At 39.1% G+C, this 25,620-nt stretch overlaps 1 protein-coding gene across 1 annotated transcript in view; it reads left to right on the forward strand.

The window, feature by feature from the left end:
* nsmfa (NMDA receptor synaptonuclear signaling and neuronal migration factor a) overlaps window positions 1–24,344 on the forward strand; it is a gene marked incomplete at its 3' end in the record, with an annotated part of 43,401 nt that extends 19,057 nt beyond the window's left edge. The window contains exons 6-15 of the mRNA XM_079834956.1: window positions 9,259–9,311; window positions 9,717–9,806; window positions 11,724–11,848; window positions 14,576–14,659; window positions 17,672–17,705; window positions 18,687–18,757; window positions 19,015–19,094; window positions 19,193–19,295; window positions 22,566–22,641; window positions 24,247–24,344. Of these exons, the coding sequence (XP_079691082.1) occupies window positions 9,259–9,311; window positions 9,717–9,806; window positions 11,724–11,848; window positions 14,576–14,659; window positions 17,672–17,705; window positions 18,687–18,757; window positions 19,015–19,094; window positions 19,193–19,295; window positions 22,566–22,641; window positions 24,247–24,344 (814 nt within the window). The remainder of the gene's footprint in view (window positions 1–9,258; window positions 9,312–9,716; window positions 9,807–11,723; window positions 11,849–14,575; window positions 14,660–17,671; window positions 17,706–18,686; window positions 18,758–19,014; window positions 19,095–19,192; window positions 19,296–22,565; window positions 22,642–24,246) is intronic.
* Between the last annotated feature and the right edge of the window lie 1,276 nt (window positions 24,345–25,620).

Here is a 25,620-nt window from a genome sequence, read left to right on the forward strand (position 1 = left end):
AGATAATGAAAGGGAGAGAGATGAAAGGAGAGTGTGAATCTGAATGAGTGGAAGACAAGGCAAGAATAAAATTACCTAATCAGAGCGGCTTCTGTGGGTGGGGACAACTGGGAGCCGGAGAGGTCATATTGGACAGCAGTCTGGAGCAACCAGCCAGATGTCTCCCACAATGCACAGCTGCTGTAGGGGAAAGACAATGTGGTGTGGAAAAACACCTGAGTAATTGCTTGAAGATGAGGTGACATGAGATAACACATAGTCCGACCCTACTGAGCTTCCACTAAAAGGGATTGTTCACCTGAATTAGAAATTTGTCCTCATATCGTTCGAAATCTGTATGACTTTCTTCCATAGAACGTAATGTCCAGGCTGCTCTTTTTCATACTATAAACGGGGACTGTCAAGCTTCAAAAATGGCATGTAAAACACTATAAAGTTCATTCATACAACTTGTTCGCTATATTCCAATTCTTTAAATCTGTTTTATACCAGAGGACAACTTTATATGGCAAATTTATGGTGCTTTTCATGTTTTTTTGAAGTGTGATCATTCCAGTCACCATTCATTATAGAGTATGTAGAAGAGCACCCAAGATAGTAATAATATAATACACATAGTGTATTTCAATAAATCCTAATTTTGGTTTAAATAGTGAAATATTGCTTTCCATGATCCACAAAATAGCAAGTGGTGCTAACTGCAGATCCAAATGACGCCTAGCTCCACCTCTCTTGGATGGGTGGAGTTTAGGGCTGCCACTAACGACTATTTTTATATCGATTAATCTATCGACTAATTTGTCGATTAATCTATCGACTAATTTATCACAATAATTTTCAACAAGTTTACTTAAAAACATTTAATTTAACTTGCAACGTTGGCCTTCAGTATTGTACTATAAAGACAAGTAAATGTAAACAAGCCCTTGACAAAATGTAAAACTAAAAGATTAAAAATGTAAAAAGGTACGAATTTGTAAACCAACATAACAAAAAAAAGAGAATATCAGCAAATACGTTTTATATAGAATAGTGTTGTCACAATACCAAAATTGTGACTTTGATACAATACAAGACTAAAATAGCTCAATACCGATACTGAATCGATACCATGGCAAAAAAAAACCCTGTAAAAGTACTTGAATAATATGACAGAACTTACTATTCATTGTTTTATCATTATTTTAGGGTTAAAAAAAACTAAAAACTTACTTGGCCGGCGTGTTCCTGCCCTGCCCTGCCCTGCCCTGCTTCACAAAGAATATTAGGTCCGGCCCTTTAAGAGCTGCACGGACCAAATTCATTGTAACACCCGATTTCTCATTCAACTCTGTATACGTTAACTAAAGACATATCCGACAGAGTTTACCCGAATATTTTTTACCATTCAAACCCAATAATTTGCGAAACTGGCGTCACGATCTGTCTGAGTGAAAGGTGTGTGCGCGGCTGCGCGCGCTTCAGATCAGAGTCCGGCACCGCGCGGGAGCACGTCCCAGTTTTCTGTCGATTTGTCCCACCTTGTCACATTTCGCTACCTCCCATTAAAACAGTAGGTTGCACAATTCGACAGCAAAAAAATGCTGCCTATCAGATTGTGCTACCAGCATCATATTCATCTGATTCATCTTTTCTGTTGCTTTCTTTTTCCTGAGCTTATATTTATCTGTTCTGCTTCCATTGTTTAGTGAACGGTGGAAGCAGAGCTCAAACACACGTCCTCACTTCTGCTGTCACACATCGACGCGAATTAAGAAATGCTGCTCTTATTAGAGTGCTGTCATTTTTAAAGGACCGGTACTAATATAATTTCATATCGTACCCAACTTAACGTTACCCAGTCGACTAAAAATATTGACGTCGACTAAACACCGTCGACGCAGTCGATTGTATCGACCAATCGTGCCTAGTTATGTTGAGCGATAGGTGTACAGGATTAGGGTGTGGACAATCTAGCTCCACCCATTGCATCCAGTGAATTGAAAGCTGGACGTCAAGCTCCACCCACTGGCTCTGCAGTGAGCAGCCTCTCCAAAATAAAGAAAGTGGGTTTGGAACAACATGAGGGTGAGGAAATGATGACAGAATTTAAATTTTTGGTGAAATATTAATGGTTGAGGAAATATAATTATTTAACAGCGTGTGAGAGGTGGTGATGAAATTAAAGAGCTAATAGAGGAGCAGTGATTGCAGACATGGGACAGAGAGAGTAAGAGAATGCAAAGAGACAATGGAGAAGAAAGGCTGTGACTCATCCTCAGCTGCGGGGGCGAGGGAGGTTTCTCTCTCTCTATCTATCTCTCCCTCTCTCTCTCTAATGCACGTGGGAGTAAATAGGCCGTAAGACGGACAGAAAAAGGAGACTTCTCCATATCGCCCTCCTCTCACAGGTGGGCACAGCTCTGTCACATGTGTAAACAGAGCATTTTTTCTCTCTTCCTCTCCTGTGTCTGCTTCACTCTTCCTGTCTCCTCATTACTTCCCTTCCAATTAGTCATGATCTACAATGTAATTATGTCAAAAAACAGGACACATTGTGAAAAACCCTGAAACAGACTCAATACAATTCTGAAATTACATTTTCCTACACAATGCACTGGATAATCAGGATATGCTTCCACAGTGCGCTAGCCATGTGTATCGCTGCATTTCTGCCAAGAGTGTTTGAACAAGAACTATAAGGTCCAAATTATAAGTTGCATCCCAAGTGATGTACAATGCACTGATGTTTGAGGTATAAAAGGTCATTTTGTCATCCATCGGAGTCTGATGGCCCCTCCCATCTGGCCACCTATGTAAAGCTGCGACTGTTGAGTGCATATAAGGTGTCCACAATTCATTTTTTTCAGTTAATTAAGTGCATCAACTGGTATAAAGTGCACTTTTTCTTGTTGGAATTTTCAGTGTGGACAAAATGGCTTAGAAAAGTGCATAAGTACGCAACTGCTTGATTTCATGTGTAGATGAAAATGTTCTGAAATGTGTTCAAATGCATAATGCAAGAATGCGTTACAATCTCAGCATTGCCAAAATGGGTGCTATAAGTGCATTAGCATAAACGAGTCTTCTTTTACAGTCAGTCTACTTTTTCAGGCTGTTGTTTAGTAGATGAACGTTCAGCAGTATTCTCATAATTCTCATTGCTAACAAATTTAGGAGATGAGTTGCTCTAAAGAAACATACAGTGCATCTAATGTTGCATTCTGTCAGATCATACAGTATATCGCCTTTGATGATGAACTTGCTTCTTGACAGTATATACAGTGGGGAAAAAAGTATTTAGTCAGCCACCAATTGTGCAAGTTCTCCCACTTAAAAAGATGAGAGAGGCCTGTAATTTTCATCATAGGTACACTTCAACTATGAGAGACAGAATGAGAAAAAAGAATCCAGAAAATCACATTGTCTGATTTTTAAAGATGGTGGAAAATAAGTATTTGGTCACCTACAAAAAAAAGCAAAATTTCTGCCTCTCAAAGACCTGTAACTTCTTGTTTAAGAGTTTGGAAGACAAAATGGAAGACATACAAGACCACTGACGACCTGGGGCTCCACGCAAGATCTCACCCCGTGGGGTCAAAATGATCACAATAACGGTGAGCAAAAATCCCAGAACCACACGGGGGGACCTAGTGAATGACCTGCAGAGAGCTGGGACCAAAGTAACAAAGGCTACCATCAGTAACACACTACGCCTCCAGGGACTCAAATCCTGCAGTGCCAGACGTGTCCCCCCGCTTAATCCAGTACATGTCCAGGCCCATCTGAAGTTTGCTATAGAGCATTTGGATGATCCAGAAGAGGATTGGGAGAATGTCATATGGTTAGATGAAACCAAAATAGAACTTTTTGGTAAAAACTCAACTTGTCGTGTTTGGAGGAAGAAAGAATGCTGAGTTGCATCCAAAGAACACCATAGCTACTGTGAAGCATGGGGTGGAGACATCATGCTTTGGGGCTGTTTAACTGCAAAGGGGCCAGGACGACTGATCCGTGTAAGGTAAAGTATGAATGGGGCCATGTATCGTGAGATTTTGAGTAAAAACCTCCTTCCATCAGCAAGGGCATTGAAGATGAAACGTGGCTGGGTCTTTCAGCATGACCATGATCCCAAACACACCGCCCGGGCAACGAAGGAGTGGCTTCGTATGAAGCATTTCAAGGTCCTGGAGTGGCCTAGCCAGTCTCCAGATCTCAACCCCATAGAAAATCTTTGGAGGAAGTTGAAAATCCGTGTTTCCCAGCGACAGCCCCAAAACATCACTGCTGTAGAGGAGATCTGCATGGAGGAATGGGCCAAACTACCAGCAACAGTGTGTAAAAACCTTGTGGAGACTTACAGAAAACGTTTGACCTTTGTCATTGCAAACAAAGGGTATATAACAAAGTATTGAGATGAACTTTTGTTATTGACCAAATACTTATTTTCCACCATCATTTGCAAATAAATTCTTTAAAAATCAGACAATGTGCTTTTCTGGATTTTTTTTTCTCATTCTGTCTCTCATAGTTGAAGTGTACCTATGATGAAAATGACAGGCCTCTCTCATCTTTTTAAGTGGGAGAACTTGCACAATTGGTGGCTGACTAAATACTTTTTTGCCCCACTGAAGTATGCTTCTGTGTAATTACAAATACAGTCCAGTTTTTCGAATGTAGTATTTTTTCATGTCATTACATTGTTTAGAGCAGGGGTCTCCACACTCAAGGCTGCAACATGCTCCGCAAGAACAGAGAAAAAAGTTCTCGCTCCCAGGGCTATGAGAACAAAATGACGTAATTTTGTTCTCGGAGCCCTGGTTTGGGAGTTCTCGCAGCTCGTTCTCGACACATCGTCTGAGCAGAACTTTTTTCTTGTGGGTGTCCGAGAACTATTGTGTGATTGGTCAGAATTTTAAAGTGGGCGGGGTTAATGCGGAGAAACGGAGATGTTCGGCACCTGCTTTTCTCGTGAAGTATGGAATGTCTGGCCAGAACGAACTTTGTTCTTGTTCTTGCCACCTCGAGAAAACTAACAAATTTCTTTGTTCTTGCAGAGTATGTTCCAAGCTTCAGTCCTGGACGGCCGTTGTCCTGCAGAGTTTAGCTCCAACTCCAATTAAACACACCTGAACCAGCTAATCAGTGTCAAACCTAGGGCCTTGTAAGACACTGATTAGCTGGTTCAGGTGTGTTTATTTGGGGTTGCAGCTAAACTCTGCAGGACAGCGGCCCTCCAGGACTGAGTGTGTTTTTTTTTAAAGATGATTTTTTTTCATCTTTGTTTAAAGATGATTCTCAAAAATATAACAGAATGAATCGATATACCATTTTACTTTATGCAATATGTGGGTAAAATGTCCATAAATGGGTAGTCCCATTCAATACAATACATCTATACACTGTATCTATTTTGCATATTAATGTGTTCTTGGTGCAACAGAGCATGTAATGAGAAAAGAACTGTAATAATGGGAGTAAAAATTGGCAACATTTTCATAATATCTGCTATTTCATAGGAATGTTGATATATAATTTATTTCCATATTCACTTGATGTGCTCCCAAAATGCCTGATAAATGCTCTAAGTGGTGTCCACTAGTCGACGTGTATGAAATCAATGCCCTGTTTTGTAACAGAAAGTCATATTTTGATTAGAAATAAAATCCTATGACATTTTCCTGAGATGTTGATTTATGAGAAACAATTTGAAAATGAGTCCGATTTAAAAGATAATTACAAAATATTATCATTTTCCAAAAGAGTGCTGAATTTAATCACTAAATTAATGTCAGTCATTTTTAAAGACAAATGAGAAGTTATCATTGTGAAACCTCCCAACATTTGGTATCTCTGAAAAGCCCTGAATGTGCTCTATACAGGACACCCAGACTTAAAACTGTGATATGTATGATGTCAATTGGTGAAATTCACTGAAATATAATGCCCACTACTGACAAAAGTCTATTCTTGGGTCCCAGGAGAATATACAGTTGCAAGAAAAAGCATTGCAAAATCTGTGAAAATGTGAATAATTTTAACAACATAAGATCATACAAAATGCATTAATTTTTATTTAGTACTGTCCTGAATAAGATATTTTAGATATGCGCTGTGTTTCCTTCTGGAGCATCAGTGAATGTTTGAACCTTTTTTAATAGTTGTGTTTGAGTCCCTCAATTGTCTTCAGTGTGAAAAGATGGATCTCAAAATCATACAGTCCCTGCTGGAGAGGGTTCAAATATTCAAAAGATGCTGGAAAACTGAAGAATTTGCAGGACCTGGAAGATTTTTCTGAAGAACATTGGGCAGTTTAACTGCTAAGGACAAACAAGGGACTCGTGAACAACCATCACAAAACAAAAAAACAGCCGTGGATCATCCAGGGAACGACACACAGTATTGAGAAACGATGGTTCATAAACTTTTGAATGGGGTCATAATAATAAATTCAGCTGTTTGTTTTGTCTTGTGGACTATATGTAAACATTTTTATGTAAAATATCTTATTCAGGACAGTACTAAATCAAAATGACATGCATTTTGTATGATCTCTCATATTTAGTTAAAATTATTCCCACCTAGAGGGCAAAACAAGGCTTTTCTCTGCTGCCAGACAGTTATTTCTACCAGGTTTGTACTAACTACTACTGTACGACCTATTAAAAGACCAATTTCAGTATACACCGACCGTAATGATGATGCATAATTTGTATATTAAGCATTTTCCCATAGATAATCATATAAAGAAATGCTTAATGTGGATTAACACAGTGATATTGGTGGACCAAATTCAGTTAATTAATAAAACATACTATGTACAGACAAGTAGATGAACCAAAATAATGAACACAATGTGCAAAGTTTCATGTTAAGCGTTTTCCCATAGAAAACCTTTATAAAGAAAACATTTAATGTGCAGTTCTGCATGTTGCGTTCATATTCTGAGCTCATCTGCTTGCCTGTATATAGTATATTATCAAGATGTTTACTGAATTTTGATCTTAATATCACTGTCTTAAGCAGTAGTATTTTTTAGTAAATAAAATACTGCGGCAGGTGCTCTATATGGATTGCAAATATTTGTGGCTTGAAACAGATGAATAATTGACAGGCCTGTGATGCAGTTCAGTGTTCAGTTTTGCCTTCCTGGTCTCTGCGCCAGTCGTGTGACTAAAAAAGCTAGCTTTCCATTAGCATTCCCATTCATTTCAATATAATTTTAAATTTGCATCTAGAAAGACTGTGCATTTTTAATGCTTAAATGTTTTGTCAACATTTAGTAATATACCAGCATATACACTATTTTGCCAAAAATTTCGGGATGCCTGCCTTTACATGCACATTAAATTGAATGACATCCCATTCTTAATTCGTAGAGTTTAATATGGAGTTGGCCCACCATTTGCAGCTATAACAGCTTCAACTATTCTAGGAAGGCTTTCCACAATGTTTAGGAGTGTGTTTATGGACATTTTTGACCATTCATTCATTTTGGACAAGAAGGCCTGGCTCGCAGTCTCCACTCTAATTCATCCCAAAGGTGTTCTATCGGGTTGAGGTCAGGACTCTGTGCAGGCCGGTCAAGTTCCTCCATACCAAACTCGCTCATCCATGTCTTTATGGACCTTGCTTTCTGCACTGGTGCAAAATCATGTTGGAACAGGAAGGGGCCATCCCCAAACTGTTCCCACAAAGTTGGGAGCATGAAATTGTCCAAAATGTCTTGGTATTCTGAAGCATTAAGAGTTCCTTTTGCTGGAACTAAGGGGCCAAGCACAAACCCTGAAAAACAACCCCACACCATAATCCCCCCTCCAACAAACTTTACACTTGGCACAATACAGTCAGGCAAGTAACGTTCTCCTGGCAAACCCAGACTCGTCCATCGGATTGCCAGACAGAGAAGCATGATTGGTCACTCCAGAGAACACGTATCCACTGCTCTAGAGTCCAGTGGCGGTGTGCTTTACACCACTGCATCCAACGCTTTGCATTGCACTTGGTGACGTAAGGTTTGGATGCAGCTTCTCGGCCATGGAAATCCATTCCATGAAGCTCTTTACGCACTGTCCTTGAGCTAATCTGAAGGCCACACGAAGTTTGGAGGTCTGAAGCTTTTGACTCTGCCGAAAGTTGATGACTTCTGCGCACTGTGCACCTCAGCATGCGCTGACCCCGCTTTGTGATTTTATGTGGCCTACCCCTTCGTGGCTGTTGTTCCCAATTGCTTCCACTGTATAATACCGCCAACCATGGAATATTTAGTAGGGAGGAAATTTCACGAATGAATTTATTGCACAGGAGGCAACCTATCACGGTACCACACTTGAATTCACTGAGCTCCCGAGAGTGACCCATTCTTTCACACGTTTGTAGAAGCGTCTGCATGCCTAGGTGCTTGACTTTATACACCTGTGGCCATGGAAGTGATTGGAACACCTGAATTCAATGATTTGGAAGGGTGTCCCAATACTTTTGTCAATATAGTGTATCTAGCCTCAATGCTAACACACATGTAGGCTTACAACTCACATTTTGATTTAATAGGTTCTTTAATGGCACAGAAATTTTAAAGGTAACTATCTACCATGGCAGTAACACAAGAACACGTCACAGGTATGTACAACAGGACAGCATGATTGAAATATGTTAGCCTAGCATTCACATCAGCGTCTGTATATTTGCGTATGTTTATTTGTCTGTATATTTGAGTAGGTTTCTGACCTAACGCTTTGGTCTTCTCAGTTGTTGTTGTTCTCATCTGTTGTTTTCTCTGTCACGTTTGTCCACCCCTTACTAGTGTTTCAACCATTATAATTAAGTGTACAGTTGTCATGGATATGCGTAGAGTAAGAGTCGTGTTGAAGGTGTGGGACAGACTCTACTGCAGTGGCATTTTTCTCGTCTGCTTTCTCAGTCAGCTGGAGTGATGCCAAATGGCTCAAAGAAAGTACACACTTGCTGGTTCAATACTGCACAGAAGTGCACACAAGCAAGGACGTCTGCTCGCGTCTCCGTCAGCCTACGTGGTGCAAATATTTAGCGAAGCGCTTGGGTTTCATATGGCCTTCAAAATATGTTTGCTCTTTTGAATAACCCACGGGAAATCTCTTCACGTCTTCAAGCGTGGATATGATATGATTTATTTACTGCAGAGCAAAGGGTTTTTGGTGAAATGTCACACACATGCTGTTTGTTTTCTTGTGCTTTTATCCATAAAAAAATGACTTGATGACCTGATTTATCTTCTTTCACTCTTTTTTTGTCTTTTTCTAGGAATTTCCGGAAGCATTTAAGAATGGTGGGCAGCAGAAGAATGAAAGCACAAAGTGAGTCTATGTGTGAATATTCAGTATGACTGACTGCACAGTTCCATTTGTGTTTGTTTCATGTGTGTTTTTGTTTGTGCATGTGATGCATTGCTTTGTGAATGTAGGTTAGCATGCGCATGTGTAGTTTGGGGATGTTTGTGTGTTTGTATGGAGGATGATTGACAGTTTTGTGTCATTGTAACCAATGAAACAACGATTGAGGATTGGTCGATTTTGCTTCTGTGTGTTTCAAGTGTAGCAAAGGACAATGGAGGAAATGGACATTGAAGCATATGAGAAATGTGTGTGTGTAGCTGGTGTTGTGGTTGTTGGTGTGTACGAGTGTACTGTATGTGCTGCGGCCCACAGTCTGTGAGGATCATGGGGCGTTGTGTGCGTGTGACCATCTCTCCACTTCACTAGCATTTGCAGAGCGCAGGGCGAAGAGTTTCAACCGATCCTGGAGCGATCCGACCCCTGTCAAACAAGACTCCCTAAACGACTCAAAAGACAGTGAGTCCACCTGTACACACACACACACACACACACACGGTCACCTACTTGCTACTTTGACATACTTAACATTCCCATATGTCAAGATCACTATATAAAATTATTGACAGAACCAGTTATTACTTATTTACACTACCGTTCAAAAGCTTGGTGTCAGTAAGATTTTTTTGTTTTGAAAGTCTCTTATGCTCACAAAGGCTGCATTTATTTGATAAAAAATACAAAAATATTATTAAAATTTTATATAACTGTTTTACATATATTTTAAAATATGTAATTTATTCCTGGGATGTCAAAGCATCATTACTCCTGTCTTCAGTCACATGATCCTTCAGAAATCATTCTAATATGCTGATTTGCTGCTCAAGAAACATTTCTTATTATTATTAATGTTTAAAATGGTCGTGTTGCTCAATATTTTTGTGGAAACATGATTTTTGGATGAGTAGAAAGTACAAAAAAACCTGCATTTATTTTAAATAAAAAAAATGTGTTGTAATGCAAACATCTTTACTATCACTTTTTAATCAATTGAATGCGTAAAGTAGCTATTATTTCTTAAAAACAATGGTACTGACACCAAACTTATGAATGTTAGTGTACATAAATCATTGCAAACCCTATGGAACACTTCTATAACCCACACATATAGTAGACTCACATACACAGTCTTTCAGTGACATGCCTCCTCTGCTCTTGATGCTGATCCTGTTTGTCTGTCTTCCTCTGAGCGTGGTTCTGTCCCGAATATGTGCTCCTCTCCTCTTTCTCTTTCTGTGAGTATCTGTCCCGCCTGGATCGTCTGTCTGGACTCTGGAGACGAATGTGTGTGTGTGTGTGTGTGTGTGTGTGTGTGTGTGTGTATGTGTGTGTGCACACTAGAATTCTGTGTCAGCATGTTAACTCTGTGTGTATTTTGTCTTTGGACCTTTTTTTTGTCATCATATGTATTCTTTACACCCGTGTCTGCGGGGAGCCTGATGAACGATTGTGAACATTTGACTTACAGTTGTAATATTTGTATACTTGCTTTTCTCTGTCAGTTTTCTCTCTCTATAGCTGCCTGGTTTTCTGTGGTGCTGATTTTCTAATGGAGTTTTTTTCTCCCTTGTACTCTCTTTCATACTACTGATACTTCTGTCTCTCATTTGCAGTTTTATATGTGTAACTCTAGTTAGGTGTACTGTATATTTAAATGGACTGCAGTCAAACAAGTGATTCAGGATTCAAATTTTACAGGATTCAAGTGATTGAATCATTGATTCAGGATTCAATAAACCTTCACAGTAAATTCATTATCATTTTGTTTTAGTCAATTGCAACATTTCTAATTTTTGTTTAAATTTGTAAAAATTTTCATCTAATATTTTCTTTACTCATATTTCAATTAGCAAAAATGTATTTATTTCAATAGTTTTAATTTGAGTTTTAGTCAACAACAATAACACTGCAGAAGACTTGAAATGCTAAGCAATATGAATGTCACATGAACTACTTTTATTATACTTTTAATTATTATGTGTTTTTGATGTTTTTTGGAACTTGACAGCTGTGTTCACTATTATCATTCTTTGGGATTTCCTCAACTACAACAAAAAAATGTCCACATAAAAATATAACGGCATAAAGGTTTGGAATAAAATTTTTGGGTGAACTTTTTCTTTTATAAGAATATGACTTTACATGGAAACAAAACTAAGAGTGAGAGTTTACTGCAGTCCATGTAGAAAATATTCACTGTCTATTTATCTTATCTTTGTTCCATTATCTCTTCATCTCAACCTTGCTCTCCACCACCATTTCTGTCTTCTCATTCTTCCCTTGTCTCTTTGTTCTTTTCTGCCCTCTGTCTTTATTCTGCTTTGTCTGTGTCCATCATTGAACTGTCTGTTTCTGCTGTGTTGTGTGGTGCCACAGGTGGGGAACTGCAGACCTGCTGTACTCCGGATGAGGGCGGATGTGAAGACATGGACTGGGAGGAGGAGAGAGAGATGGAGAGACTGGCATGTGAGGGGGACGACTTCATCCCTCCTAAAATTATGGTACATTATTTTTTAAAATATATTTTTTATTTTTTACTTAATTTAACTTAAAGGAATAGTTACCCAAAAATGAAAATGTCCTGATTTATTTACTCACCCCAAGCTATCCAAGATGTACAGTGGGGCAAAAAAGTATTTAGTCATCCACCAATTGTGCAAGTTCTCCCACTTAAAAAGATGAGAGAGGCCTGTAATTTTCATCATAGGTTCACTTCAACTATGAGAGACAGAATGAGAAAAAAAATCCAGAAAGTCACATTGTCTGATTTTTTAAGAATTTATTTGCAAATTATGGTGGAAAATAAGTATTTGGTTACCTACAAAAAAAGCAAGATTTCTGGCTCTCACAGACCTGTAACTTCTTTAAGAGGCTCCTCTGTCTTCCACTCATTACCTGTATTAATGGCACCTGTTTAAATTTGTTATCAGTATAAAAGACACCTGTCCACAACCTCAAACAGTCAGACTCCAAACTCCACTATGGCCAAGACCAAAGAGCTGTCAAAGGACACCAGAAACAAAATTGAAGACCTGCCCCAGGCTGGGAAGACTGAATCTGCAATAGGTAAGCAGCTTGGTGTGAAGAAATCAACTGTGGGAGCATCTATTAGAAAATGGAAGACATACAAGACCACTGACGACCTGGGGCTCCACGCAAGATCTCACCCCGTGGGGTCAAAATGATCACAATAACGGTGAGCAAAAATCCCAGAACCACACGGGGGGACCTAGTGAATGACCTGCAGAGAGCTGGGACCAAAGTAACAAAGGCTACCATCAGTAACACACTACGCCTCCAGTGACTTAAATCCTGCAGTGCCAGACGTGTCCCCCCGCTTAAGCCAGTACATGTTCGGGCCCGTCTGAAGTTTGCTAGAGAGCATTTGGATGATCCAGAAGAGGATTGGGAGAATGTCATATGGTCAGATGAAACCAAAATAGAACTTTTTGGTAAAAACTCAACTTGTCGTGTTTGGAGAATGCTGAGTTGCATCCAAAGAACACCATAGCTACTGTGAAGCATGGGGGTGGAAACATCATGCTTTGGGTCTGTTTTACTGCAAAGGGACCCGGACGACTGATCCGTGTAAAGGAAAGAATTAATGGGGCCATGTATCGTGAGATTTTGAGTAAAAACCTCCTTCCATCAGCAAGGGCATTGAAGATGAAACGTGGCTGGGTCTTTCAGCATGATAATGATCCCAAACACACTGCAACGAAGGAGTGGCTTCGTAAGAAGCATTTCAAGGTCCTGGAGTGCCTAGCCAGTCTCCAGATCTCAACCCCATAGAAAATCTTTGGAGGAAGTTGAAAATCCGTGTTGCCCAGCGACAGCCCCAAAACATCACCGCTCTAGAGGAGATCTGCATGGAGGAATGGGCCAAACTACCAGCAACAGTGTGTAAAAACCTTGTGGAGACTTACAGAAAATATTTGACCTCTGTCATTGCCAACAAAGGGTATATAACAAAGTATTGAGAATGAACTTTTGTTATTGACCAAATACTTATTTTCCACCATAATTTGCAAATAAATGCTTTTCTGGATTTTTTTTCTTCTCATTCTGTCTCTCATAGTTGAAGTGTACCTATGATGAAAATTACAGGCTTCTCTCATCTTTTTAAGTGGGAGAACTTGCGCAATTGGTGGCTGACTAAATACTTTTTTGCCCCATTGTATATGACTTTCTTTCCTCAGCTGAAGAGAAATTATGGGTTTGGAGGAAAATATTACAGGAATTTTCTCCTTCTAATGCAAGTGAATGGTCCAAAATCCTTATTTTGGCAGCTTCAAAGGGATCCACACGACCCCAGCTGAATAAGGGTCTTTTCTAGTGAAACCATCAGTCATTTTCTGGAAAAAAAAAACGCTTCAAAGTCTGTTCACAAGATGGTTCACAAGTTCACAACCTCTCACGCGTGTGCGAGTTGAGAAGGTACATAGGCAGAAAGAATTGTTTACAAGTGGTCCTTGCTAGTATTTGTTTCATTTTATTGTTAAAAATGGTCCGATCGTGTGTGTATCCTGGATATAAACCTATCTTGTAAACAATGGGGCGGTTATTGTGAAATCAACCGTCTTGTGAATGTGCTTTGTAGAGCTGGACCAAAGCAAGCATTTGCATTACAGGTTGTTATGTAATCAGACTACTGTGAGTTATGTAATCAGATTACTTTTTCAACTAGTAAAGTAACTCTTTACTTTACAACAAAATATCTGAGTTACTTTTTCAAATATGTAATGCAAGTTACTTTGTTTTCTCATGTATTGACTCACAGCTCTTCTGTCCACATGTTGAGAGAAATCGAGAGTAAGTGCAGGTGTTGTGAGCGCTGTGTAAACATGATGATTATTGTAGTTCTAGACTAAATGAGCAGGCATTTACTCATCTCACTTACACAGCAACAGATTCAGTATTTCTCAAAATGAATGAAAAACATTGAAATGCAAACCATGTGGAGCCCTTTGAAGCTGCCTAAGTATGGATTGGACTGTCAAATATGGTCTATGTTGAGCACCATTCACTTGCATTAGATGGGTGTTTTCCTTCAAAACCTTGATTTCTCTTTGGCTGAGGAAAGAAAGTCATATACATCTTGGATGGCCTTGGGATGAGTAAATAATCTGGAAATTTTAGTTTTTGTCTGAATTATTCCTTTATTTACATTTAATTAAAATCTTTCACGTAATTGATCATTTTTATCTTTGTGATTTTGTGTCTTTTAGCTGATTTCATCTAAAGTGCCCAAAGCAGAATATGTTCCCAATATTATTCGAAAGGATGATCCTTCTATTATACCCATACTCTATGTAAGTCAAATCTGTTTTTACTCTGCATCACTTACTATGACATGAAGAATCATCCAAATATTTTTATGTCGAACACTGGATATCAATTTTAAGGTTACAGATTTTCATAGACAGTCAAACACATGGTATAGGATGAGATGCAGCTAGACATGTTGCCTGAGGTCCAGAGGTTTAGACAGACAAGTGAAGACCAAACTGACAGCAAACGCAATAGTAATCACAACACGTCCTCAACAGCACAAAGAAAAGCAGGAGCAAGTAAGGTTATCTGGACTGGACGGGTGCATATTAGAGATTAGTGACATTAAGGGCCCTATCTTAACGATCTGCGCACATGGTCGGAAGCGTGTGGCGCAGGTGCACTTAGGGCATGTCCAAATCCACTTTTGCTTGTTATCGACAGAAAAAACGGTCGGCGCGCCAGGCGCATGGTCCTAAAGGGTTGTACCTAGTCTCTTCATGAGTCATGGGTGTGTTTTGAGCGTAACGTGCAATAAACCAATCAGAGTCTCATCTCCCATTCCCTTTAAAAGCCAGTTGCGTTTGCACCATGACAGATTCACTATTTACATGGCGGAATTTGCGAGTGGAAAGACTGAATGCTTCTCCAGAGAGGAATCCTTTTATTTTGAATATTTAGAAATGTTTGTGTGCTGCTGCGCGCAGGGGCGCCACTAGCAATTTTGGGCCCTATGAAAGAATATGAGGTTGGGCCCCCCCTAACACACCCATTCTGCACCAAACATACAAGCCAAGCTAGCTATCCAAAATCTAATACTGACTTATTACTCGAGCTTGCTCATCCCAGATTGCACATTGTGACATGTTGGTTCAAAAATATGTGAAATAAGTAGGGCTGTCCCTGACTAAAGTTTTTTATATAATAGTAGTTGTTCATTTAAGCCATTCGTTGACTAAGCACTTATTAATTTAATTTCATAAATATGAGAGAATTCTAAACCCGAGCATTTATGTAATATATTAGCCTACCGTAATGAGTAGGCTACCTATATAATAGGCTATTATTATCCTCACTCAAGCGCACACATTAAGCTTGCCACATAGAACCGGCAAAAGTATTGATTATGAATGTGTCAAAAATAGCAAGGAGACATTTTAATTGTTTATTAATAAACTCTAGAGTTTTCTGTGTCAATGTCGGCTGACAATGCTGACTCGCCATCTTCGCAGTAGCGGATGCACCAAGAGAGAAATTTACATTTTGTTACATAATCAGAGAGTAGCCTATTTCTTTTCATTTTGAATAGTTTCGTTTAAAAGTAGACATTTCAAGCAACATATTTCTCATGTCCGTGAGACACGCTCCAGTTCACATGCAATGCTATTAATGGCGCCGACGCCTCCATGTCACGATTATATTGGCTGCTATATTTCCTAATTGTTTATTAAATCCAGCCAATCGGTTTATGAAACATTGATTAAAATGAAGATAAAATGTATACAAAACGAAATTAATTTTATAGAAAGACTTTCTAGAAAACAAAATTCAATTAAGTGCTCAAAATCCATGTCCCCAGACATATGCGCATCTGATTATGTAGCCTTACTCATGGTGCTCACTTTTGATAATCAACATATGAAATTAAAATAATAATAATATTTAAACATAGCCTAACTACAAAACTGAATAGGCTACGTTTTCTTTAACCAGTGTTCTGATGGATTTTTTCCTTCATGACAGCGGAAACAACTCACACTCCGTCATTTTTAGCCATACAGATCAGTGCAATACATAATTATAAACTATAAACTGTCTACTTTTATTTGTGTGCACTCACAATAAGAACAAAGGCCGTGGATTCTGGGAACAGATTATTGTGCACTACACTCCAAACGCTGTCTTCATTTCAAAAATGTATTTTGTTTATTAAACGCAAAGTTTTTCATTTCAAAAGCATTTCTAAATTCAGTTTATATTTCCAACAAACAAAATTCCAAACCAAAGTAAAAAAAAACGTTGAGTTACCAGCATGCAAATTCAAACATTTCGCTCGTCTCTGTATGTGGCAGCAATGCATCACAATAACCTGCTCAAGTATACGGTGCTTTTCATTGCCATCAATGCTTGGATAACACGCATGTCTCCTTCCATTAAAAATAATGGCATGCGGTGGATGGAATATACATAAACCTAACAACCTACATGGCATCATTTTTGGAATGACTTGTCACGAGAGGAAACAAATTGTTTTAGTCGCATAACATCAGTTAATAGGAACCCCGTCATTGCGCAATATTTTTTTATCGACTTAAGAAAATATATTGCGCAAATCTGTAATGGAAACGCGGCTACTGATGAGTGCGTTAAGGCAGGACCAAACCATTTCATGCAGATACAGGGGGGTGGTCTGTCAATATGGATGATTACTTTTTGGTTAATGGGGATATTTAACTTTTTATTGCCAGAATAAGTTAAATAAAAGACATCATTCATTTGATTATTATTTGAAATATACTCAATGATGATGGTTTATATATTGTATAATATAATAACAATTTTTAATTCGTTTTTACCTATTTGTTGGGGCCCCTATCAGTCCCCCCTATACGGCGCCCATGGCTGTGCGTCCCTGTGTGTGTAATAAGCAGAGTGTACACGTGTTGTGGACCCGCCTATAGGCGCATATTACTAACGCGCCCTTTAAATAACACAAAAAATACTGCGCTATTGACTGTTTGGATGTTTGTCGTTTTCAGTTGCCTCAAAATAGCAGCGCGCCAACAATGCGCCTGAACACACCTCGTTTTCAGACCAGCACACCCATGGGCGAACAGATGGGTGCGAGTGCATTTGCTATTTAAATAACGTGGTGCTGGACGTGAAAATGTAACCGCGTCGGGCTGAAACTAGCAAAAAACACTTGCATCTCGCCTAGCTTTGCATTATGCCGGGTGTATGATAGAGTCCTAAGAATAATACAAAAACATTTTCTCTTCCGAATTAGTCCTGCAAAGTCTTGTATTGATTGCTTTTATTATTTTTTTCTCCAGGATCATGAACATGCCACGTTTGATGATATTCTGGGTACGTAGCTTCATGTGTGTGTGTTTGATGTGTGCTTTTTGTGTATTTGAGCACTTTACTCCTTGCCTGATTGTTTCAGTGTGGAATGACGGTGGGTTCTGTATTGATTTTTTTGCACCAGCCAGCATGAGAAATACAAAAACAATTGGATTCCTGATAAATGACTCTGGATCAGAGAAGTGGCAATATTTTTTAGTGACTGTTTTACAACAGTGGCTTTTTAAAATCTGTAGGAATCACGTTTTCAATGTGTGTTAAAGTCACATAATAAATCATAAATTAAAGTTTGTCTTCCTTTCTTAAATGCGAATAATTATGGTAATTATATTTTTTCTTTGTCCGTTTGTTTGTGCAAAAATAAATAAATCATAAACTAACAAAATAGATTGGATCCATTTTATTATAATAATAATGTATTGGTAAATGTTGAAATTAAAATGAACTAAGATTAATAAATGTTTTTCATTGTAAGTTCATGTTAACTTATGTTAGCAAATGGAACCTTGTTGTAAAATATAATTAATATAATATAATAAAAAGGTGAACCTCAGGAAATAAATAATTAAAATAATCAACTCAGCTCAAATTTTATTTATATTTAATATTCACTTTCAAAACTATAAGAATGGACCAAAGTGCTGTATATCAATAGCGTAGAACTCTAAAATTATTACAAGCATAAAATAATAAAATCACAAGAACAATCAAGTCCATGTTACAGCAAATCACTCACATTAACACCAAAAGCCAGACGAAATAACTAAGTCTTTAGATCACTTTTGAAAGTGTCTATACTTAACTTGAAAATATTATTTTAAGGGTTTGCATGAAAATCAACAGTCCAGCCATGCAAGAAAATTGCGGTTACATGAGACTTTTACATTTAAGGTATAACCAGGGTAATAGTGGAATCCTAGGTTTCGATCTGGTTTTGTTTAAATTGCCATGGTCATCCTGACAGTGTGTTTGTTTTCTGTGCAGAGGAGATTGAAAAGAGATTAACAGCCTACAGGAAGGGCTCAAAGATCTGGCGCATGATGATCTTCTGTCAGGTAAGAGAAAAACAGGCCCACAAACACACAAAATGACACGAAATGAGACCGCAAGTGCACCAGAGCGAATCAGCAGTGTTTGTAGGAATAATACTGCACTACTGTCTCTTCAGTTTGATGATACAGGTTTGATGTTGTGTAATGGTTGTGTGTTCTGGACAGGAATTCTCTCTCTCAGTTCAGAGGGCAGTACTGCTCTCCTGTTTCTTTGAGTTAGATGTTATGTAAGATTTCAAATGTGTCATTTTCTGTCTCAGGGCGGCCCAGGGCACCTGTACCTGCTGAAGAATAAAGTGGCCACTTTTGCCAAGGTCGAGAAAGAAGAAGACATGAGCCAGTTAGTGAGATCCATGCTTTTGTTTCTGTCCCAGTATTCCTTCAATGAGAGAACTATTATCAGAGGGATTTGCTTGTGTGTTTGTGGTGTTCATGCAGGTTTTGGAAACGACTGAGCCGGTTTATGAGTAAAGTGAATCCAGAGCCAAACCTGATCCACATCATGGGCTGCTATGTCCTGGGCAATCCGAATGGAGAGAAGGTACGTCAAGTTCTGAAGCTAGTCCGTGGTATTTATGTAATGCTTGTACCTTGAGTTTCTGCATTATATTTAGAAATGGTCCCTCTGGGGCCATGTTCAGCTCTCATCGCACACATGCACCAACTCCGTCTCTCCATTTTTCCTATCACACCTCTCCGTCTGTCACCATCATGCCTGACAGCCTTTTTCCCTCAGTTATGCAACTTAAAATAACTCTTTCCTGTCCAGTATCTAGAGCTATGTTTAAGCATCAACAGCCTGTAATTGTCAGTTTATTGTAATTTATGGAAGTGTTTTTTTACTATTTCTGGCTAAATAGACTTTAGGGTGTACACATCTCTAGTTCGGTTCATTTGGTCCGAACCAAGGGCAAACAATTATACATTGTAGCATTTTTCAGCTTTTTTGGCTCCTTTTCACACCACACTGATTGCTTTGGTCCGAACCAGTTGAAACTAACCAAAATGCAGTCACATGACAACATCCACATCACTCATTGGCCATGGCGTATTTCCTAAACTGCGACTGCGTGGGCTGGTTTTGTCCATGGCCATAATCTATTACATTGTTTGTATACACCACAATATGCAAACAATACATTTCTATAACGAATCTAATGCACTGCAAACGGCGAGCGCGCATCGCTCGTCAATTCAAGCGAAGATCGTGCTGTTCTTGTGAGTTTTTGAAAGTTGCGACCTAATATGGTCATCAGATCAAATTTCTATGAGGCTCCGCACCTCCTCACTACATCACATAATGCACAGCGCAGCTGACTACAGCAGCTGGTTTAGTCCAAATATGATCAGTACTTTTTGCAGTTGGGTCTGTTCGAGGTCGGATCACGTTCTCACCACAAACGAACTGCTCCAGAGTTCGTTTGAAAGCGAAACTAAGAAACTTTCGCACTCGGGTGCGCACCAAAAGCCGACCAAACAAGCGTACCGAGACCTCGATAATGTACCCTCGATAATGTACCCTCGGTACGCTTGTTAGGTCCGCTTTTGGTGCGCACCCGAGTGCGATTGCTGCTTTCACACCTGACCAAACGAACCGCACCAAAGGGAAAAACGAACTCTAGTACGATTCAATCGAACTATATGAGGCAGGTGTGAAAGCACCCTTTGTTTCTGTAAACACTTCAAGTACATCACCAGCCAGTGTTCAAAACTATCTCCTTACCTTAGCCCACGCGGTAAGCTTGTAAAATAATGTTATAATTTGAGTGGTACTGGTAGCTTTTTGCGGGAAATTCGAGCATGGCACAGTTCGTCTTTGCGTCATTACATCATGTCTGTATACATAAGGAGACCGGCTAGTAGGCTATATCGCATGTGAGGATGCTGCAGGTGGCAGATCATTATAGCCTTTTCTCACAGCAGCTGGAGTTATACAATTTATCATTATGATGGTGGATTGTATTCCAGAAAGTCCAAACAACAATCATCAGTGACAACTGGAGATTCACCCGTAGTCAAAAGCAAAAGATTAGACCGTACAGAAATCTACAGGTTACGCTAATACACACTAAATACGCATAGTCACGCAATGCTGTATATTAATGCTGTAAGCTGTAAAGTATGACAATAATTATGATTTGCAGGTTTTGATGTGATATGACCTAAGCAATCGGTAGATTTAATTGGAAATTACAAAAATTGGTAGCATAATTTATTGTAATGCTTTTTTTCTTTCAGTTGGTCTGAACAAAAGTGGCAGATATGTTTCTTGTTCAGATGACATTTTCTGGTGAAAATGATTATTTTGGTCATACTTCCAAGACGTAGAATCTGTGATTCCGAAGTACAGTATCCACACTGGTGCGGTGATGAATGACCCACACATACTCCTCAAAACATTAGATTCATCCGCACTGAGGAGCTGTGCCGATGCACAACCCACGTAAAATGATAATTCCGCAAATAACTGCAATTGCAGGTTTCATACAGAGATGACGACAAAGAGGCAAAACTTACGGACTGCAGCTTTAAAAATCCGTTAACTGAAAAAGATTTTTTAAATTAAATTTTATTTCAGCTAGTTGACAAGCCCTCATTTCTCATTTTCTTTTGGTTTAACTTGAAGAACTAAAATAACTAAAACAAAAATGAATAATAACTATTAGACATTTTAAAAAATGACTAAAACTAAATTAATTAAATGTAATAGTATATCAATGATCCTAAAATAACACTGATAATAATAATAATGTTGCTTGAGCTGCAAATCAGCCTATTAGAATGATTTCTGAAGGATCGTGACACTGAAGACTGGAGTAATGATGCTGAAAATTCAGCTTTGCCTTCACAGAAATACATTATATTTGAGAAGTGTAATAGTATGTTGCAATATTACTGTTTTTACTGCATATTTGATCCAATAAATGCAGCCTTGATGAGTGTAAGAGTTTTTCTTACCAACCCCAAACTTTTAAACAGTAGTATATGTAACACCCAAACTAGTTGCTGTGATCATTAACATCTGATCTGAAACTCTGTAACCGTTGGACTTGTGACTTGAACACGAATCTGCGTCTGTCCTTTAGAGTCGGGCTTGACTTTCAGATCATTCCGTCTGTTTGGTAGCCTGACAAGTGTTTTATGACAGGAGCCCCGAGATTACACCCCAAGGACACATTCATGCCGCCCTTGGAACCTAATGTACAATTGCGTTTCTATGGAGACGGGTTCGACGTAAATCTCCTTTGCCATGCGTCATTTCTCAAAAGGCGCCACTGTTCCTGAGAATTGCGTGCGTGCTTGTGATTGACACAAGGATGACTGACTTGTGTGAGTTCGTGAATGCATGCTGGGTTATCTGCCAACAGAATTTGGCCTTCACAAGACCATATCTATGCTCATCCCAAAGGAGAGCTCTATGAATCTTGCAGCATTTGTTTGTGGCATCCTCCTTAGCGTTGTGGTCACGTTCTCATCTTTATTCGCTCTGCAAGGCACCGGCTTCCTTCTCAGGGTGAGCCGGAAGAGAAAATCTGTGTCTGTAAACTCATCTTTAATCTCCGTCTGAGTTCTGAAGCCTCTTGGAGCGGTGCATGAATGTTAAGATCTTAACTGGGTTCTTTTGAAGGCTCCTGTTTGCCCTTCCAGTCCCCCGTGTGAGATTTATCCAGGGCCGCAAAGAGAGAGACTACCATTATCCCTAACTAACCTCCTTGAGTCAAAGAGCGAGTGAAGGAGAGAGTGAGAGAGCTGTGTGAGGGGGAGAAAAAAAAGGGGATTATTAATGTCTTGGCTTATCATGTGCCAACAGCTGTTCCAGAAACTGAAGAACCTGATGAGGCCTTATTCTGTCACGTTTGAGTCACCGCTGGAGCTCTCCGCTCAGGGTGAGACCGTCTGCAATAAACTGCTGAAATGTGCTTATGTTCACACTCCTACACACATATAAACACACACAAACAGACTCTTTCTTGCATGATTTGAAATCTAGTAGTTGTTAATGGAGGAAACATACAGGCATACTGATTTACATGCAATGCATCTTATTCAAAAATGTGAATTCGTCATGTCAGTCCAAACTTGTACGCTTATTTTTTTCATACAAAGCTTTTGTATAGCTATTTGGTCATTTACTCACCCTCATGTTGTACCATACCTGTATGAGAGGCTTGGAATGGCATGAGGGGGAGTATGATGAAAGATTTTTACTGACATGCCTTTCATTGTAAATAACTTAATGCAGGTTTTTCTTTTCAGTTTTTTTTTTATCTGTCCTAGGACAGCAACTCCACCACTCTCTTTCAATAGCTACGTTTCCATTCAAAGTTGCCAATTTAACTAAATAAAATTTGCGAATAAAGCACTGTTTCCATCCAATAGAGTGGTGCAGGTATGACATCACTTTGTAGGCCAAAACGTGGAAAGTTAGCATTTTAGCACTTCCGGTTCCATTGTCCCAAAGTCAATGGGTTTTTTGAGTGGGGTTTTGGTTAAATGGCTGAAATGAGGTCTGTGGTGAACACAAACTCAATATTCTACGACATAAAATACACCAGTATTACCTAACTCGTGATTTTTTGAAGCTGTTATGTGTTTTGAAAAAGGCGGTTGTTAACAAGTGGCTAAATGGGACCACAGAGTCTGTCGAGGAGATTAAACGTCATCCTACGTTAACAGGTAAACTCAGTCCGCTTGTACAGCCTCATTATGCTCATAATTGTGCTCTTATAAACTAGTCTAACTCAAATGTTTTGAGATAAAAACTGAAAGAGTTGTCCGAAGTTAAGTGGTGGAGACATTGAAGTCGAGCGACCGTGGTGTAGTACCTTTAGCTTTTTACTTCTGGCGACTGCATTTAGACTTCAAAATTCATAAAAGTTGTGTTCATCTGTGAAAATGATCTTGAGGGACAACACGTGCAAGTATCATAAACTTTTGTTGATCGCAGAGCTTGTTTTTTTGCGATAACCCGAAAGCCTATGGAAAAATCCTATTGGGTGTTGTGTAAAACAGTCTATGCTCCAGCATTTCAGAACGACCAAAACAGTGCAACGAGATCGGTCGGCTGGTTGATCCAGTTATGCCGTCCCATTGCGCATCGGGGAGTTTATTCTGTAAATGTGTTTTCTTATGGAAAAAAATATTATCCAACTCACTGCTCATGAGTTTTTGTATGCGCATTTTTAGAATTTATGCACATCTTGGAGTTTCCATCCAGTGTTGCAAATACCAATATCGCAATATAGTGCGATGTCCCAAAATTCGCATAAAAATAGGTGGATGGAAACATCGCTACTGACTCTCAATTTCCTCTCTTCATTCTCAATCAGTTCTCTGTCATCTCTCTTTATCTATATTGTCTCTCTCTGCATGCTGTTTTCCAATTACCACCTGAGAGAATCTATGTTGAAGTGTCTGTTCATCATAGAGAGGCATTCTCACATTGAATTCACCAAATGTATTCCAGAATCATATCTTCCTCTCTCCTTTAGGCAAAGAGATGATTGAGATGTACTTCGACTTCCGTCTGTTTCGACTTTGGAAAACCCGGCAGCACTCGAAACTCCTCGACTACGAAGATCTCTTGTGACCCCTCGCGGATCAGCCTGTAGCATCGCGGGCAGGACGTCCCACTGTAAAACTCCATTCTACCAGCTTTCATTTCGGAGAACAGGAGGAAGAGGAAAACGAGTGGAGATGGTCACAGACACTTCTCTGCCATCGCTGCGTCTCGAGTATTGTTTATTTCAGCTCGTCTCTGCAGACTTCAACCACCTCCGAACGGTAACACACAAGGGGCAAAAACAAATGGCAAATGGATCGAAATGGAAGAGAAATCTGTGAACGTGGATGTTTCTGTTCTCAAATGGAGAAAAGTGGGGGTGTTTCTCTGGTTGACAAACAAGTTGTCGACTGTTTTTTTAAACTAACATATCGCTGAACGCTATCGATCTCTAGCCCGAGACAGTTGTGCTCATGACAGTGTCCTGAGTGCAAAATCAACTGCGCCGAAACTTACCTACCCAGAAAACACAGAAATGGTCATGGTCATGAAATAACAACTAATATATCGATATACATACAGGATATACATCTCATGAGTATATAGAGTAGCTATAGTCATGCAAATAATCTAAATGTCAATAGTACACAAATTACTTTTTCAGTGTTTATTGTTGTGGTCTTTCTAATGAACTATTTTGAATAACTCAGGTTTTAGCTTTTATGAATATGTTAATTTCCCCCCTATCCAGATGTGTGGACGTTTTAGGTGGAAAGAATGTGCATTCTGCCAACATATTTATATGTGCTTGTTTCAGAGGTTTAGGAATCTTTCATCACTTTCCGTTTTCGTGTCGTCTCATTATATGCCAGTACCTGTCCCTCCTTTGAAAATATAGACCCATTGTAAAAACGCAATCATACAGAGTCTCCATACTGGGAAATCGTGACTTCCAGTCATATAATAATAGAAACTCTGACCTCAATATAGCCAGGCATCTACACCAGGTGCACCTGAAGCGTCAGCAGGAACATAGAGACGTTACAGAATTGCTCAAATAAGCGCTTGTGTCAATGTGTTCATAACAATTTGGCTGTTTTCACGCTCAGTTTGATTGCTTGGTCTGAAACTGTCAGTCTTTAAACATATTATTTGGCTCCAAATGGCAGTATATTTAAGCCATCATCGTGTGTACCTCCTTGAGTGCAGTACATGCGGAAGCTGTCAAAAAATTGTATTCATGTTTTGGTTTTAGTGCCCAGTTTTTCCTTCCTTCTGTACTTAATATAGGGTCAATAAGCTTTTTTTGTTGAAATAAATTAACACTTTTATTCAGCAAGGATGCTTTAAATTGATCAAAAGT

The sequence above is a fragment of the Gobio gobio genome (genome assembly GCF_949357685.1).
Source record: "Gobio gobio genome assembly, chromosome: 14".
In the NCBI taxonomy this organism is placed as follows: domain Eukaryota; kingdom Metazoa; phylum Chordata; class Actinopteri; order Cypriniformes; family Gobionidae; genus Gobio; species Gobio gobio.